A 14,871-nucleotide genomic window follows, 5' to 3' on the forward strand; every position below is an offset into this window, starting at 1 on the left:
GAGAAACGGCAACAAAAATAGTAATTTACAGGGGAGAAAAGAAAGAAAGCAAAAAAAAAAAAAGGATAACATTTGCCTGTCCTACAAATCCAACCAGACTGACTGTATAGGTCAATGCAGTCTGCGGGAAACGCATGCAGAAAGCTGCGTATGCTAAAACAAAGTGCTCATATAGATCACTCTAAAAACAAACAGGAAGGAGAGAAAACACTGTTGTAGCGAAAAAGTTTCCCTGCTGACCTGTCTGGGTAGCCCTCAGAGTTGAGTGGGCACATGTAATTGACTTCCTTCAGATTGACGTTGGAAAACACCAGCTTGTGGTTGGACGAGTAGATAACAGTGGGCCGGTCGGAGCAGGCGAAGACATTTGAGGTGGACAGCGATCTGAAGGTCCGCAGCACGGTGGGCTGCGTGCCAAGAGTGACCTTCTTACGCTCGCTGAGGGCTCCTGGGAAAACACAATGAGGTCAAGACTTATATTTAACTCCAGGTGGAAAGGTGGTTGTTCTAGTTGTTGTTAAAGTCGGAGGAACAATTTGCAGTAATGTTTGTCCTTGTGTGCTCAGCGAGCCCTGAGCTTTGTTTAGAGCCACCTGCCTTTACTGGTTTTATCTTGTTTTTAATTCGTGTGCAGTAAAGGCATATATGGCATACTCAGCATAGGGCCTGGCTCTGTCTTTTGATGTTCTGGTCTCCTCTCCCCTCTAACTAACATACTATGTCTGTGATCCTGTGATCTGAGCAAACCAAAGTTAATGAGTACATTTATATGCACACTCATACTGCAGTTTCTGCCTTGGTTTTATTCAATTTAGAGCAAGAAGTTTACAGGAGAAGTGATCTGATTATTTTTAAATCCCTGTGTACGTTCTTGCAGCATTACCCCAGTCCTGAGTTGGGGTTTGAACAGGAGCTTCTTACTGTCTGCAAACATTCGGAGGAAAAACGTCTATTTATTGTTTACTTGGCTGAAAGAAAAATCATCTGCAACTCTGATATTTGATTGATTGTCAACAACACTTCCAAAGTTGCAGCACTTCTCTTCAGTCATGAGGCAGAATGGTATTTCAGACAGATGATATGACAATACAACGTCATCCTGTGCAATGAGGAAATTATGTTATAATCTGTAATGACAATAAGATGCAGCTCTAATGGACTACATTTTAACACTTGACTGCACTTTGAAATCTCATCACTTGTTAATGTCCTGAGGGGTAAATAAAGTTGGATGCAACTTATGTACCATTTAATGTGCAAATAATGAAACAAGAACACAGAATTAATCTGGTTAATCCTGAGAAGTTCATAACAGTTCTCATAATTAGAAAGAAAAAAAAAAAAAGAGCAGCCAGTCGGGCGTATTCAAACAACTCAAAGTTAATTTACAGCTGGTGAAATCTGTGGTAAAATGTCTTTTTGCTGACAATTGTCCAATTATATGCAGTCAAGTGTGGACTTTGACAGGACAAAACCGTTTTACTGGCATCTTTTGGCTTCAGAGAGCCACAATAACAAAACTGGCAGAGTGCAACACGTCTTTCAGAACAATATATTTGCCTACAGGCAACTTACAGTTAGCTGAAATAAAAGTAAACACAAAAAAATAGGGTAGACCAATAAAAAATGTTTATACCTGTGTCCAAATTAAAGGAAGATTGAAAACTGCTCTTGTACCTTAACAAGCTACTCGTTACAGTTTTAATTAGATGAGATGTGCTTTGTCGCCATGAAAACAAACACTAAGGTCGAAACTAAATGTTTTAAACTGTGACTTTCATGAAGAATTTAAGAAGCACGCTTGCTAAAACCTTCACACTGAGAGAGTCGTGTCCTCCAGCTGCTAAGCAACAAATATGATGCAGTTAGGGAATGTCTGCAGAATTGGCTCGAGGATTTAAGCCTAAACACAAAAATGGACTAAAACTGGCCTTGAATGCTATGAATTCTTAATAATGCTACTCCTCTGTTACTGGTTGTGTAAAATATAAAATGTTCTTCCAACACATTTCCTGCAAAATCTACAAAGATGATGCAGAATGGAAACTGAAAAAAAAGAAAGTTAAAAATGTGAAAAGTGAGCTTAGGTTTTCCTATTTGAACATCTTCTCCTGCTGCACAACATTTATGAATTTTTTACATTTATCAATGCCATGGACTTTATTCTCCACATTTTATCTAAATATTGAAAGTATTCCTGGTTTAATTCTTTTGTATTAAACCTTTAGTGCATCGGCCCACTGAGTTAATGCTGCCATTGACAGTGTAATATCTATTATTAATAAATTCTATCAATTATTCTGATGATTAATTGGATTAGACAACTGGCACATTCAGCAGACTTTTCATTTAACTATTTAAGCCATTTTATACGTTACTGGAACTACATAAAATAATGCAAATGAACAATTATTGTCTTGTTTTGAGTCTGTCTATTCTAGTTAATGACTGATTACTAAGTTAGTTGACGATAATCTAAATAATGGAATAATCTGATTGATCCTTTCAGTCCTAGTAACATCTATTTTCCATTGAAAACACTCCTGGCTCAGAGCTATAATTAATTATTTATAATCAGATATAAAGTTCACATTTTCATCTCATATTGTGCATTGGGATGACATCTGTTGGTAACCAGCTTAAAGATACTGAAGTTCTTGGATTTCTACAGCCTTTAGAGTTATTTTGTGATAAAAGCTTCACTGGTAGTCCTACAGTTCGGATTGAAATAATATTCCTACAAACAGATCGATCTAAAAATGCAACGTTCTCAGATGTAACGGGCAGAGCGTTTGTGTTGGTGAACCTACCAGTCTGTAGGTCAAGACCAAAGTAGAAGAGTGCTCCATCTCCCAGGGCACACAGCAGGTAGTAGCTGCCTTCAAAGGTGGTCATTAGGATGGAGCGAGGGATGATCTCTGAGGACATAAACAAACCGCTCATTTAGTTTTCTTCTGCAGGGAATAGTTACATCATCACGGCGCTAAATGACTGCCACACAGTCTTTGTGAGAGGAATTTTATAGGGTTTCTTCATAATTACATACTGCAGGACAAACTTTCTTCTTTGACTTTGTAATGTTTTCTTTGACTCAAAGTCTTCTTACATCTGTGAAACTTTCTCTGAAAAGTAGCAGTTACATTTTTGACTGAAATTGATTTGATCATTCTAAAGAAATTGTGTGTTGCAGACCAGAAAACAATACCATCAAACAAGAAAAGAGACAAAAAAACAAAACATTCAATGGTAACAAAACCAGCAAAGAGTAAAGATGGGCAAAGTGTTTGAGAAACACTTCTCGGCTTTCAGTAAAATAATAAAAAGGTCAACTTTCAAAGTGTTACATAAACTTTCTACTTCAAGTTTTCCAGTCCGAGTCCTGCAGACAGGCTACAGGATACCCTTTTTAAAGAGAGAGAAAAAATGCAGACAAGTTTTAAAGGCTTAAAGATTAAACAACTGCCAGTCAAATAGAGATGGAGAAACTGCAGCAGCATCAAGGGAAAGCAGGAGAGCATTGCAACAGAAAGGTAGAATCCATACAGCATCCCTCCAGCATGTTTTAAAACCCATTCTGTCCAGCTCCTGAAATTTTGAAACAAACTGAATGATAGGCTAAAAACACAAGCATTTTGTTTTCTTCTTTTTTTTATTATCTCTAAAAATGAAGTGATTGAAAAAAAAAAATCCTTCTTAAGCAAGATAAAAATGGTTTGAATCCCAAATAGCTGCACGTCAGGCTGCAGTGTCTGTCCCAACGTTTACTTTAACATTTATCTTTAAAATGAAGAGTATAAAGTCTGCCTCACAAGATGCTGCCCACATCCTAAAAGGCAAATAAATCCTCACGAGAAGACAGAGCGTCTCCTCCCGAGGCTGACAGAACAGCTCGCTCCTATAGAACCGCAGCCAAACTCATTCAACCTCACACAGCAAATGAGGTTCATTGGGAAAAGTCTAAATTACTAAAGATTTTTGAAATATACATATTACAAATAACTGTTAAAATAGTTCAATATTACAAGAATGTTTATCGAAACCAAACCCAAGTCATCATTTGGCTTTTAATAATGACTGAAATTCCAAAATTATTCATAAGAGCACATATAAGACGTGTTTCATGGGATTGAGATCAGGACTTTAAGGTGGCCTCTCCAAAAGTTTAAGAGTTTGTTATTCTTAAGCCACTCTGTAGCTGTGATCTGGCCGTTTCTTCTTCATGAAATGTAAACAGAAGTAGGATCAGGCCTTAGAAGTTGTAGGATTTCTCTTGGCAAAATACCAAAAGCTTTTTCTTTCACGTTTGCTTTTTTGGTTTGCCTTAGATTTCACCTGCACATTTACACCTCCTCAAATGAACAGAACTTTCTGGTTTCAGTTTCATTAAAAAGCAAACTAAATTGGCCTGGTGTGGATGCACTCTTTATGTCAAACAAAGATAAAGAAAAAAAGGTAGGTCCTCTTACATAATACATTTATGTCTCACTGTGTATGTAAAAACATCACATAATAATCGCACAAATATGATATTGGTTTGTTTTACAAACCTTTCGGTATTAGTTTCCATGTTGTTTACATGGATCTCTGATTTTGCAGAACTAAGCACTAAACTGTGCAACATAATACACCCAGCTTCATTTGACAACATCTCCACCTGCCCTCATGTCAGACTGATTTCCCTTTTTCCAGTAAGCTCGGCTCTATTTTCCGCTCTCACCTCCGCCCAGCATTTCCTTGTGCAGAGCCGTGAAACAGGGCAGTTTGAGCACACGTGCAGAGATGTCGGTCCACAGTCCCACAGCGCAGAGCGTGGACTCGTTGCCACCCTCCCCCAGAGGTGTGATGTCCAGGCAGGCCACCTCATGCTCCATCTCTGTGGTGCTGCGGAGTTGGAGGAGGAGATGAGAAAATCGTAAGCGGGCTTCCACGCATGTTCCATGGAGGAGTGTGCGTGCATGACGCACAGCAGACAGAGATGCATAGAGATAGTTGGGGATAACTGTGTCAATGACACTGAGCAAGACTTTTGATACATTTTTCATCTCGTGTGAGCTGCAATTTGTTAAATATTAAAACAATCAGATGTTCAGTCATACATTAAGGTCAGATTAAAAATTTAGGACAATGTAATTGTCTGTTTTAATAACATTTCCAACAAATTTTTCCCCCTTATTTTTTCTCTAAAATGATACCGTAGGTATTAAAATCTCAAACTAGATGTATGCTGACAAAGAGACAAAAACACTGGAGATACTGGTACAATTCAATAAAACGTCTGTAATGTTACACTCTGCACTATCGCACTGTAAATTATCCAAATGATTCCTATAAGAAATGTAAAGATAATGAATACTTTCAATTTGCAGAGTACATGCGCGTTAATTGCTTCTGACAGGAGAGTTTCAGTCTTCAACATGTGATTAAGCAAACTAGGCCTGTGTAACATTCAAACTCGTTTGTGCCCCAGAGCAAAGCAGCACGTTATTGATGCAATCCAAACACTTCTTCATAGCCCTGATGAGTCTCTCTCATCATTTTATTACTTACAAGCACTCAAACAGGAAACCAAACATTGTGCTTCAAGCGGCCCTGTTGGCCCTTTTACAAGCTGTTTCTCTCTCAAAGAGAGAGGAAAAAAAAGCAAACGGAAAAAAAAAAGAAAATACATTTAATATTTTCTGTTTATTAGAAAGGAAAAGCAAAGGTAAACATTTATGATGCACCACGATGGTAAACGCCGGGCTGAAACACCTTGAAGCTGCACTCAGATAAAAACAGCATCACGGCGTGCCTCAGGACTTCTTACCAGGCCTTCAGGCTAACACAAAACCTCAGTCTTCAAACTGAAGGCAAAAAACTGACACATTAACGAGTTTAAAAACATTTAACGTTAAAGAGCTACTTTAATGCATTTAATAAATAAACATCAATTCATTCCTTTTTCTACAGCGGGAAGTTATTTCTACAAAAGGTATACCACTGAGCACAGTGTGTTCTCATTATACACAGTATACTAATGGATGTACAAGCATCACTCCCACCATCACATTATGATTATGATTGTATCAGCCTTATCATAGCTGATACTTTTATTGGAGGTATTGGTTACACATTTGGACATTAAAAGATTCAGCTTTTTTTTCTAATAACGCATCTGAAATTAAATAAATCTACAGCAAGATATTTGATAGAGCTAATAGTTTGGAATTACCAGATTAGAGACAAACATTGACTTGAACTAAATGTCAATAAAGCAAATCAGTAAAACATGCTGTTTTTCTTTGCAAATTGAATTAAAGCCACATTTTTTGACTAAAAATCTTAATCATCCTTCAAAATATTTATTAACCATTTTGAAAGTGTAAAGATTAGCAGATCAAGCTGTTCACTTATTAATCATTTTATTTAATAAGAAAACATCTTGACATGAATTTTCCAGGAATAATTAACAGACTGCAATCTGTGGTATTAACTTGTTTTCTTAATATTAGTTTAAACAAACAGCAGTACGATGAAAATAAATACTGGAACACTTTTACTTATTGAACCGATACCAATATGTTAAAAAAATGACTAACATAGGTCAAAACAGATGTTACTGCTGACACATTATGTATTTTTATTTAAAAATAATAATTAAAAAAAAACCCTCCTCCAATGTGACTGCATTAAAACAATTGGTAACACTTTATTTGAAGGGGTGTGCATAAGACTGACATGACACTGTCATAAACATGACATAACATCTGTCATGAACATAAAGAAGTCTTTATGAATGTTTATGACGGTTGTCGTGAAGTGTCATTCGGTAAATAATGACACTTTTAATGCAAAGTTGCTTTAAAAGTTGCATTGAAAATCCATTAAAAGTGCCAACTTTGCATTAAATTATCATAATTTACAAAATCATTCAAAGTTGGCACTTTTAATGGATTTTTAATGCAACTTTTAGAGCAACTTTGCATTAAAAGTGTCATTATTTACCGAATGACACTTCATAACTGTTAAAAACATTCATAAAGACTTCTTTATGTTCATGACAGGTATTATGTCGTGTTTATCACAGTGTCATGTCAGTCTTATGCACACCCCTTCAAATAAAGTGTTACCAAACAATTCAGTAAAGAACAACAGACAGTGAAGGCAGTGATGTGACAACAAATCTTTGATGGCAGGTGATGCCAAGCAGGATGGTACAACCAGTTTTTGAGATAAATCACTATTTAACACAGTGCCAGATTAGCATAGATACCCGTTATCCGTTGCCAAGTAAAAATCAATATTCAAGGCAAACTTTTTGAATTTGCTCGAGCTATCTTTGAAATTAAAATTGTTTTGATGATCTGAGACCTCCAGCTGTATGTGGCGAGTGATTCCCCAGGTATTCCTACCTGATCTGTTTGAGCTCTCCTGCGAGGATCTGCAGGTAGTACAATGCTCGTCCCACGGCGAGCACCACTTGTGTGTGATTGCAGGCAGCTACGCTGATGTTCTTGCCCTGCGGCTCCTTCCATTCACTAACCAAGGCCTTGCTGTCCTGGACCACCAAGCGCACAGAGCCTGATGTGATCTGGAGGGACACAGAGACCTTTTAGGAACAATAACTTGGCTGGAAAGACAATTTAAGAGAAAATAAAGAGCTAAGCTTTTCTTGTGGAGCTTAAGAATGAAATCTTTAAAACGGAGAAAGGATTTTGAATAGAGTTGGACAGAGCAGAATAAACAGCTTTCTATTGTCGAAGGAGATACTAGAACAATGCTTTAACAGAATTACCTGTAGAGCAGATACACACTGAATGTTGAAAACAAGATAAAAACAGATCACAAACACACTGATTTAATAGGAATTATCAGAATTTACTGTCCTTTATTAGAAAATTAGGCACTTAAATCCGACAGTTCATCAAAAATGGCTTTTATTAAGTCTGCTAATAGTGTGTCTTCTTATATAAAATATATGATAAGGAAACACTCATCTTTGTTTTTTTACAAACATGTTGTTTATTTTCCTCCAACTGTATCTGTAAAAGCTTGAGAATACAACGCCTGAGGCTAAAGCAAAACACACATTTATTATTCCTAACTGTAATGATTTAAAAAGAGCCATGCAGCAATGAAGAGATTCGAAAACAAAAGAAAAGGAGCTATAGAGACCTCATTATTAGACTGCAGCAGGTACAGAGAGGAGCGGAACTATAAATGGAGGTTTTGCGCTGTTTGAAAGGCCCGTAATACGGCTGTGTAATGAGATGTGAAAGTAGCACATATTTGATACAGGACGCTTAATAGAGTACTTGAAATCAGCTGCAAAAGATGGAGAACAAAATGGTTCAGGTTCTAAGGTTTGTTTTACTTTCCATGCAAAAAAGAAAGAGCTAGTTTTAATTTCTATGAATGTTTAAGCTATCTTATTTTCTTATGTTCTTTACATCCTCCTGTTGTGTATCAATATAGTCCCTAAATAAATTTGGAGTTTTATTTTAAACAAAATTAGTGTCCTTATGAGGGTGTTTTAACTCAATCTTGCTTTAAGCTACAAACTTTCATCTCCAGGCTCACATGCTGAAAATAAAATGCTACACAAGCTATTTCTACATTGTACATGTTCACTTTTTTATTTATTAATTTATTTTTTTTACCACATCCAACTTTTTAATTAGTAGAATGCATTAAATATGGCTGATTTTGCTGATATAAGGTAACAAAACAATTTTGGGCAAGATTTGCCCTGGAGAACATTGAAAGGAATATGTTGGGCAATCTCCAACACTGTAATTAAGTGCCTTGGCAAATAAATAACAGCCTTTGATTTATTTTATTTGGAATTTTTTCACATTGCGTATAAAAATTTGCATTTTAATGTGACATGCCCAATCTAAGTAGCATATAATTAAAGTGGAACCATGATGAATGGTGGAATTGTATTCAGTTCCCCTAGAGTCAATACTTGGTAGACTCAATTTTCTCCCCATTCTTTGAAAAACAACCCGAGATAGACTGGATAGACAGCTTCTATGAAAAGCAATTAACAAACCCGATAGTTTTGTATTTAGTTCGGGACATTGACTAGGCCATTCTAACTGCTCTTATTTACACCAGGGATGGCCAACTTCAGTCCTCTATAGACGGGGTCCTTTATGTTTTAGATATGTCCCCATCACCCCGACACAGTACAACGAATGGTTGATATACTTCCTCTGTATTTTATCAAGTTCTGCAGAGGCTTCATAATGAACCATTCATTTCATTCAAGTGTATGAAACCAGGGGTGAATCTAAATCACCCGATTTGCACCATTCCTTTGTGACTCTGGCTTTGTGGTTGCCGTCCTGCTGCAGAAAGAGCAGTCAGGCCAGTCCAGGAATATTTTTCAACAACTTATTGCTTAATGTACATGGATATGCTTTTATGATGCTGTTTGTTTTCTTAAGTTCTCTAATAAACCTTTACAGACCAGCTGTTTCCATACCAACACTAATTAGACAACTTATGAAGGAAAATAGTTGCTCAGTCAACATAAAGAGGCTGAACATAAATGTATATTTGTTACATTTTAATTTGCGAGTACAGCTTCATACCACTTATAATCGTCTTAACTTCACAATTATGAGGTATTTAGAGATGATTTATCACTAAATTTTAAAGCTAGAATGTTACAAAACACGAAAAAGTTAAAGGAGTATGAATACTTTTGCAAGAATGATGCTATGGTGATGATACTAATGGTTTATATCAAACTGCCAGCCTCCAAATCTCCAAAGGGAAAACAATACAACCCAAGTTAGCAATGGTGATACAATGCCAAACGCAAAACACTAGAGAGACTTTTACAAACAAAAATGTGATGCTTTTTGTTTTTGTTTGTTTTAAATCAAATGTAGTTTTATTTTCATCTGGAACAAAATAAATATGCAGCAAAGCCTGTGTTGTCTCACAAGCGCGACACATATCTCATAGTTGTTGTATTTATGACCAGTTCCGCTGTTTGTCCCACATTAACTTGTCTGAGCTCTGACTGGCCCCTTTGAGGGGAGCACGTAGGCTTTTCTTGACACTCAGCATTGTTTAAAAGCTGCGCCTTTATATGTTAAATGCTCTATAACATGCTGAGGAAGAAGGCACAGTCAGCCTGCTTGAACCTGTTTACCAGAATAAGCTGCACACAGTTTTTACAGCGAGGTTAATTAAAACAGCAAAGCTGGTGCAGGATGATGGACCAAAATAATGAGCTGCACCGATGCTAAAAGGCTGCGAAGGCCTGCAGAGTCAGGCATCATACACATCATGCATTATAAACAATGCTTTGATGTTACATGAAATCATTTTATTTATAGTTCATACAAAAGTACTGCTGCGCACACAGATTTTTATGTCTTTACATATTTAAAAAGACAAATTTCTGCATTCTGTTGCGGTTGATTTATTATATTGCTGTAAACCATCTACTGCTCAAGTTTTCTGTTATTGTCAATGTGACAGCTAAAGGAAAAACAAAAGCATGTCTCATTCTGAAACTTTATAGATGAATTTAAATGAAAGAGGTGTGAGACCATTTTTAAAACCTGAATAATATAAATAACTACTTTCATTGCGAGGTAGTAGAAATCTTAACATTTTCCAGTATTAAAGCATGAGCAGAGCTATCACAAGAGTCTAAATATTTATTTGTAAGAATGGCCTGCAGGAATGATCTTCATTTAAAAAAAATACAGGCTTAAAGTTGAATTTAAATGAGACACAATATTCATTACAGGCAAGTATAAAATGCATGAAATCGTTTTGCTGCCCTTATACTCTGGACTATCCAAATAAATCACTTAAAAATCAGATTCAGCATAGTGTTTATAAAATAATCAAAGACCACAATTAAATATACATGTTTAGAAATTAATTCTGGATTTGTGAGACAATCAAGTCGATTTTAAGTTGGAATGAGTAAAAATTGCAATTAAGATCAACAAATCTCTTCTGTTTTTCAGATTTAAATGTTTTTAGATAGTCAAAAATAGACTTTAATAGACAAACAAAGAGAACCAGATATATATACATGAGTCATCCCTTGACAACATATCACTTAGTGGTTATAATCTTAAAGTCACATACTGCTGGGAGGAATTGCGTGGAAAAGGGTTTCGGAATTGGATTTTACATAGACTGCAGTAATAATCCACAGATCTTTAATAATTAAAGCCTCGTAGGAACAGTGACCACAGAGATGCTTTCATTAAGGCTTAATATTGATGAGATCAGCAACCTTAATGGTTGTTGTAATTCATATCTGAGGACATAAAGATCCAAAGTTCTTTGGCACAGCTTCATCAACTTTTACTGCATTGAAAGAGACAGAAACCTGGTGATGCAACTCCTGAAGTACTGAGAAATTAAGTTAGCATTGGAGTTTGAGCTTGTGCCTTTAAAAAATAGCATTGGTAAATTAATGAAGTAGTTATTTCATTTGTTTTATATATATATATATATATATATATATTCCAGAACATAAACTGTAAAATATTCCAACTTTATCAGTTCAAATCTCTTAAGGGTGCTTTAGTGAGTCTTACCACCTCGGCCTCCACAAAAACACTGAAATCAGAAGGCCCTGCTTCATTTGTTCAATTATCCCCACTAAGTTTGACTGACTCTATTTATGTATTTGAATACAAACAACAGACTTGGATAGTCGTTCATTCATTAATTGATATTCAGGATGGGTTACAAACCTGAATGAGTTGTTTGTGTGCAACATTTCCACAGTAAAATGTCTGCTGGTTGTCCACAAAACCTGGCAGCTCGGTTTCCTCAACCTCCTCTCCGCTCAGCATCAACACTCTGGGAGGAGAAGAAGAAAAAAAAGTAACAATATAGCAGATTTCTACAATCAGACTTTATGCCATAAATATCCGGCAGGTTGCACAGTAAACCCTCACCTCGTCTGACCCACGAAAGACAGTACCAACATATCATCTGTCTCCCGGCCCGCCTCAGAGCGAAGTGGCCACAAACCTGGAGGGGAAGGATTCAAGGATAAACTGTAATTATAGCACCATTCTGCAGTGATCGAACTCAATCTTTAACTATTCCATTTGTTGAATGCAAACATTTTTGAAGATGAATCGGCTGCAGATTCTTCTCAGAGAGCAAATCGATTGGCAAGCAAATAATTGCCCCTCCTGGCGAAACAAGGGGGCAGGCCAGCAGCTGGGACTTTCGGGGCAGCCGGTGTCAATAAACAGCTGGAGCTTAACAAGTGCAGGCGGACCTCTTAATGGCCTGTGTGTCTTGTTTAGGCATCAGACAAATCCTTAGAGAGGAACCTAATTTTGTGGGATTAAAAAGGTCATTAAAACCCGACGGCATTTCTCCACTTGACAGTTTCCCCACAGCGGACGCCGTAGAGTTCTTCGGTTCACTAAATGGAAACAAATGTCGCCAAAACCCGACACTGGCAACTTTCCTGGTGCTTTGAAAGCAACATGCCAAGACCTATGACATGCTTGCCATCTGCCCGGTCTCGGGTGCCAAGCGTGGATGAGCAAACAGCTGGCACCTTGGCTGCTGGGGCAAACAGATGTGCAGGTTGAAGTACCTTCTACTGGCGAGTCAGTGGAGGATTAAGGGCTTGATAAAGTCAGGACTTAAGAGGGAGCCGCTGGATGAGACAGAGGATTCAACAAACAGGAGACGCAAACCTTTGATTCCCGGCAGGTCGATGCTGGCATGCTCGTGAATCCCAATGCCGTTGCGGATGATCCGCAGAGAACCCTCCTTGAACGCGCCAGAGCATGTCACCAGCTGGAAACAATAGAGAAAGATAAAGCCACAGAATAACACCAGCTTGAGTTCTCCGTTCTTAAATTCTAATGAAATCCATCCACGTTTTATGACAAAAGTGAAGATTGCAGGCTTTAATAACTGAGAATTAACTTAAAATGTGAGAGCTCGGTGACATTAGAAATAAAGGCAAACTAATGGATCAAATCACAAGCAATTAACTTCGGCTTTAGTTGAAGCGAAAAATATTTCGGAAGCTGAAAGTTATTATTCATTTTTCAGAAGATCTTAGTATTTTAAAATAATGACCTGTTTTTAATAAACAATTGATCATTTCATGGGATTAGGCGCAGCTTACATTATATCAAGTAGTGATAGATTTTAAGTGGTTATTGATGCTACGGCTTCAGCTAACAAAAATGCCACAATTTAGTTTCTGAGAAAACATAAATTTTACATTAGACCAATAAAAAACATTTTTAAAAGATAAACGTGGTCATGTTGTGACCACATAACGTCAAAAATGCCGGTCAGATGTTCAAAGTCCTCTTTTTGCATTTAATTTGGAAATCAAGGCCTGAGTCTTTAGAGGAAGAGCAGAGAGACACACAATCCAAGTTTTGGATTGTGTTTGAGGTCCATTGTGAAGCTTCTGATGATTTAGGGATCCGTGCAATCTGTTGGTGTCGGTTCAATGTGATTTGTCACATCTAACGTCAAGCAGGAAGTTTCAACCTTCCCTCTGATGAAAAGCTTTATGTAGTGGGAGTTGGCACTTGCCCACGCTGACAAAAGTGTCAGAGAAACACGCTGCATCAGCTCAGTGTCGTATATAAAACTCTTGGTTGAGAATTCATCTTCATTGTCTTTTTCTTAGGTTTATTGGCAGTTGACAAACAACCATTCGGTGTGTATTACCTACTCTAACAGGTGAGGGGGGTAAGACTCAGAGTGGTAATATAGTTCAGTTATACTTAAAATGATTATGATTATGTCAGTTTCTACAAAAAAGAGGAGAATTCTTTACGTTTGCATACTTTACATCAACTTTAACACAGGACTCTATATTAAGCACAGGTATTATTATGGTATTGTTTAATTTTCAGATATTTTACTGCTCAGAAATGTTTATGTATACACTATTAAAGTAATGTGTACCATCATACTGTTCAAATGTGCAGGAAAACTTTAAGAGCCAAGTAATATTTCAAATTATTAATTGGTAATCCAATGAATTATTTGAATGCTGCTTATTACTAAATCAATACTGAAGTATTTAAAGTAATTTTGAATCAAAACAGAATTGTAATCAAAAGAATTAAAATTGAATTGTGAGGTTCTTAACAATACTCTGTCCATTGTGTAAGCCATGATTGTTAAAATCCCACAGATAATCATAATATGACTTTTAGCTTTTACATTTATTTTTTAAAATAAATTACTTTTATGAGGAGATTCTATATCATTGATAAAATCTTCAAAACTTTACATTGAATCAAATTAAAATGCAACACGCCGCCCCAGATGCATGTCCCAGTGGAAGAGCCGTCACCTATCTGCATTTCAGCAGCTCTGTGCTGAATCAGTTCACCGCAAAGCTTCTGAGACCGTCATTAAGAAACATGACAGCATTATGATCCAACACCACAGAGGTTAATAAATCTGCTTTGCTGTGCAGCCTGACTGCAGTGCACCCGAATGTTATTTATTCATCTAGTCATGGTACACTAACAAGATTAACACCAGGCTCACATAATCTCACCCTGTACCACCTGCCACCCAACAGTTTCATCTTGATGCAAACAGTCATGATGGACCTGGCAACCCCCCCCCCCCCAAACATGTTCTCAAATGCCCTGACATAGTCAAATTCACTCTCAGGCAATGCCCAGGGCTCTGATAATCTTCTCCGTTTTTTTTTATTTAGCAAAAGCCAAATATTAAGCTGCACATCTGGGCCCATAATATTCTGCTGGGACTACACGTTGAGCTGCTATGCTTTTTTTTCCTGAGAGAGGTCAAACTGCATTTTGTCTGGAAAATTGTGCCTTAGTCCTTTGCGTCTGTTTTTTTCTCCCCATTAACAGTCTTGGAATGCGT

General features: G+C 37.1%; 1 protein-coding gene across 1 annotated transcript in view; it reads right to left on the reverse strand.

Annotated features, from left to right (window-relative positions):
- ddb1 (damage-specific DNA binding protein 1) overlaps nt 1-14,871 on the reverse strand; it is a 47,464-nt gene that overhangs the window by 18,375 nt on the left and 14,218 nt on the right. Inside the window, exons 10-16 of the mRNA XM_008405646.3 lie at nt 12,690-12,792; nt 11,928-12,003; nt 11,721-11,829; nt 7,392-7,570; nt 4,718-4,881; nt 2,811-2,918; nt 241-448 (exon numbers count right to left, since the gene is read on the reverse strand). Of these exons, the coding sequence (XP_008403868.1) occupies nt 241-448; nt 2,811-2,918; nt 4,718-4,881; nt 7,392-7,570; nt 11,721-11,829; nt 11,928-12,003; nt 12,690-12,792 (947 nt within the window). The remainder of the gene's footprint in view (nt 1-240; nt 449-2,810; nt 2,919-4,717; nt 4,882-7,391; nt 7,571-11,720; nt 11,830-11,927; nt 12,004-12,689; nt 12,793-14,871) is intronic.

This window comes from Poecilia reticulata, chromosome 3 (genome assembly GCF_904066995.2).
Source record: "Poecilia reticulata chromosome 3, P_reticulata-male-v2, whole genome shotgun sequence".
Lineage (NCBI taxonomy): Eukaryota > Metazoa > Chordata > Actinopteri > Cyprinodontiformes > Poeciliidae > Poecilia > Poecilia reticulata.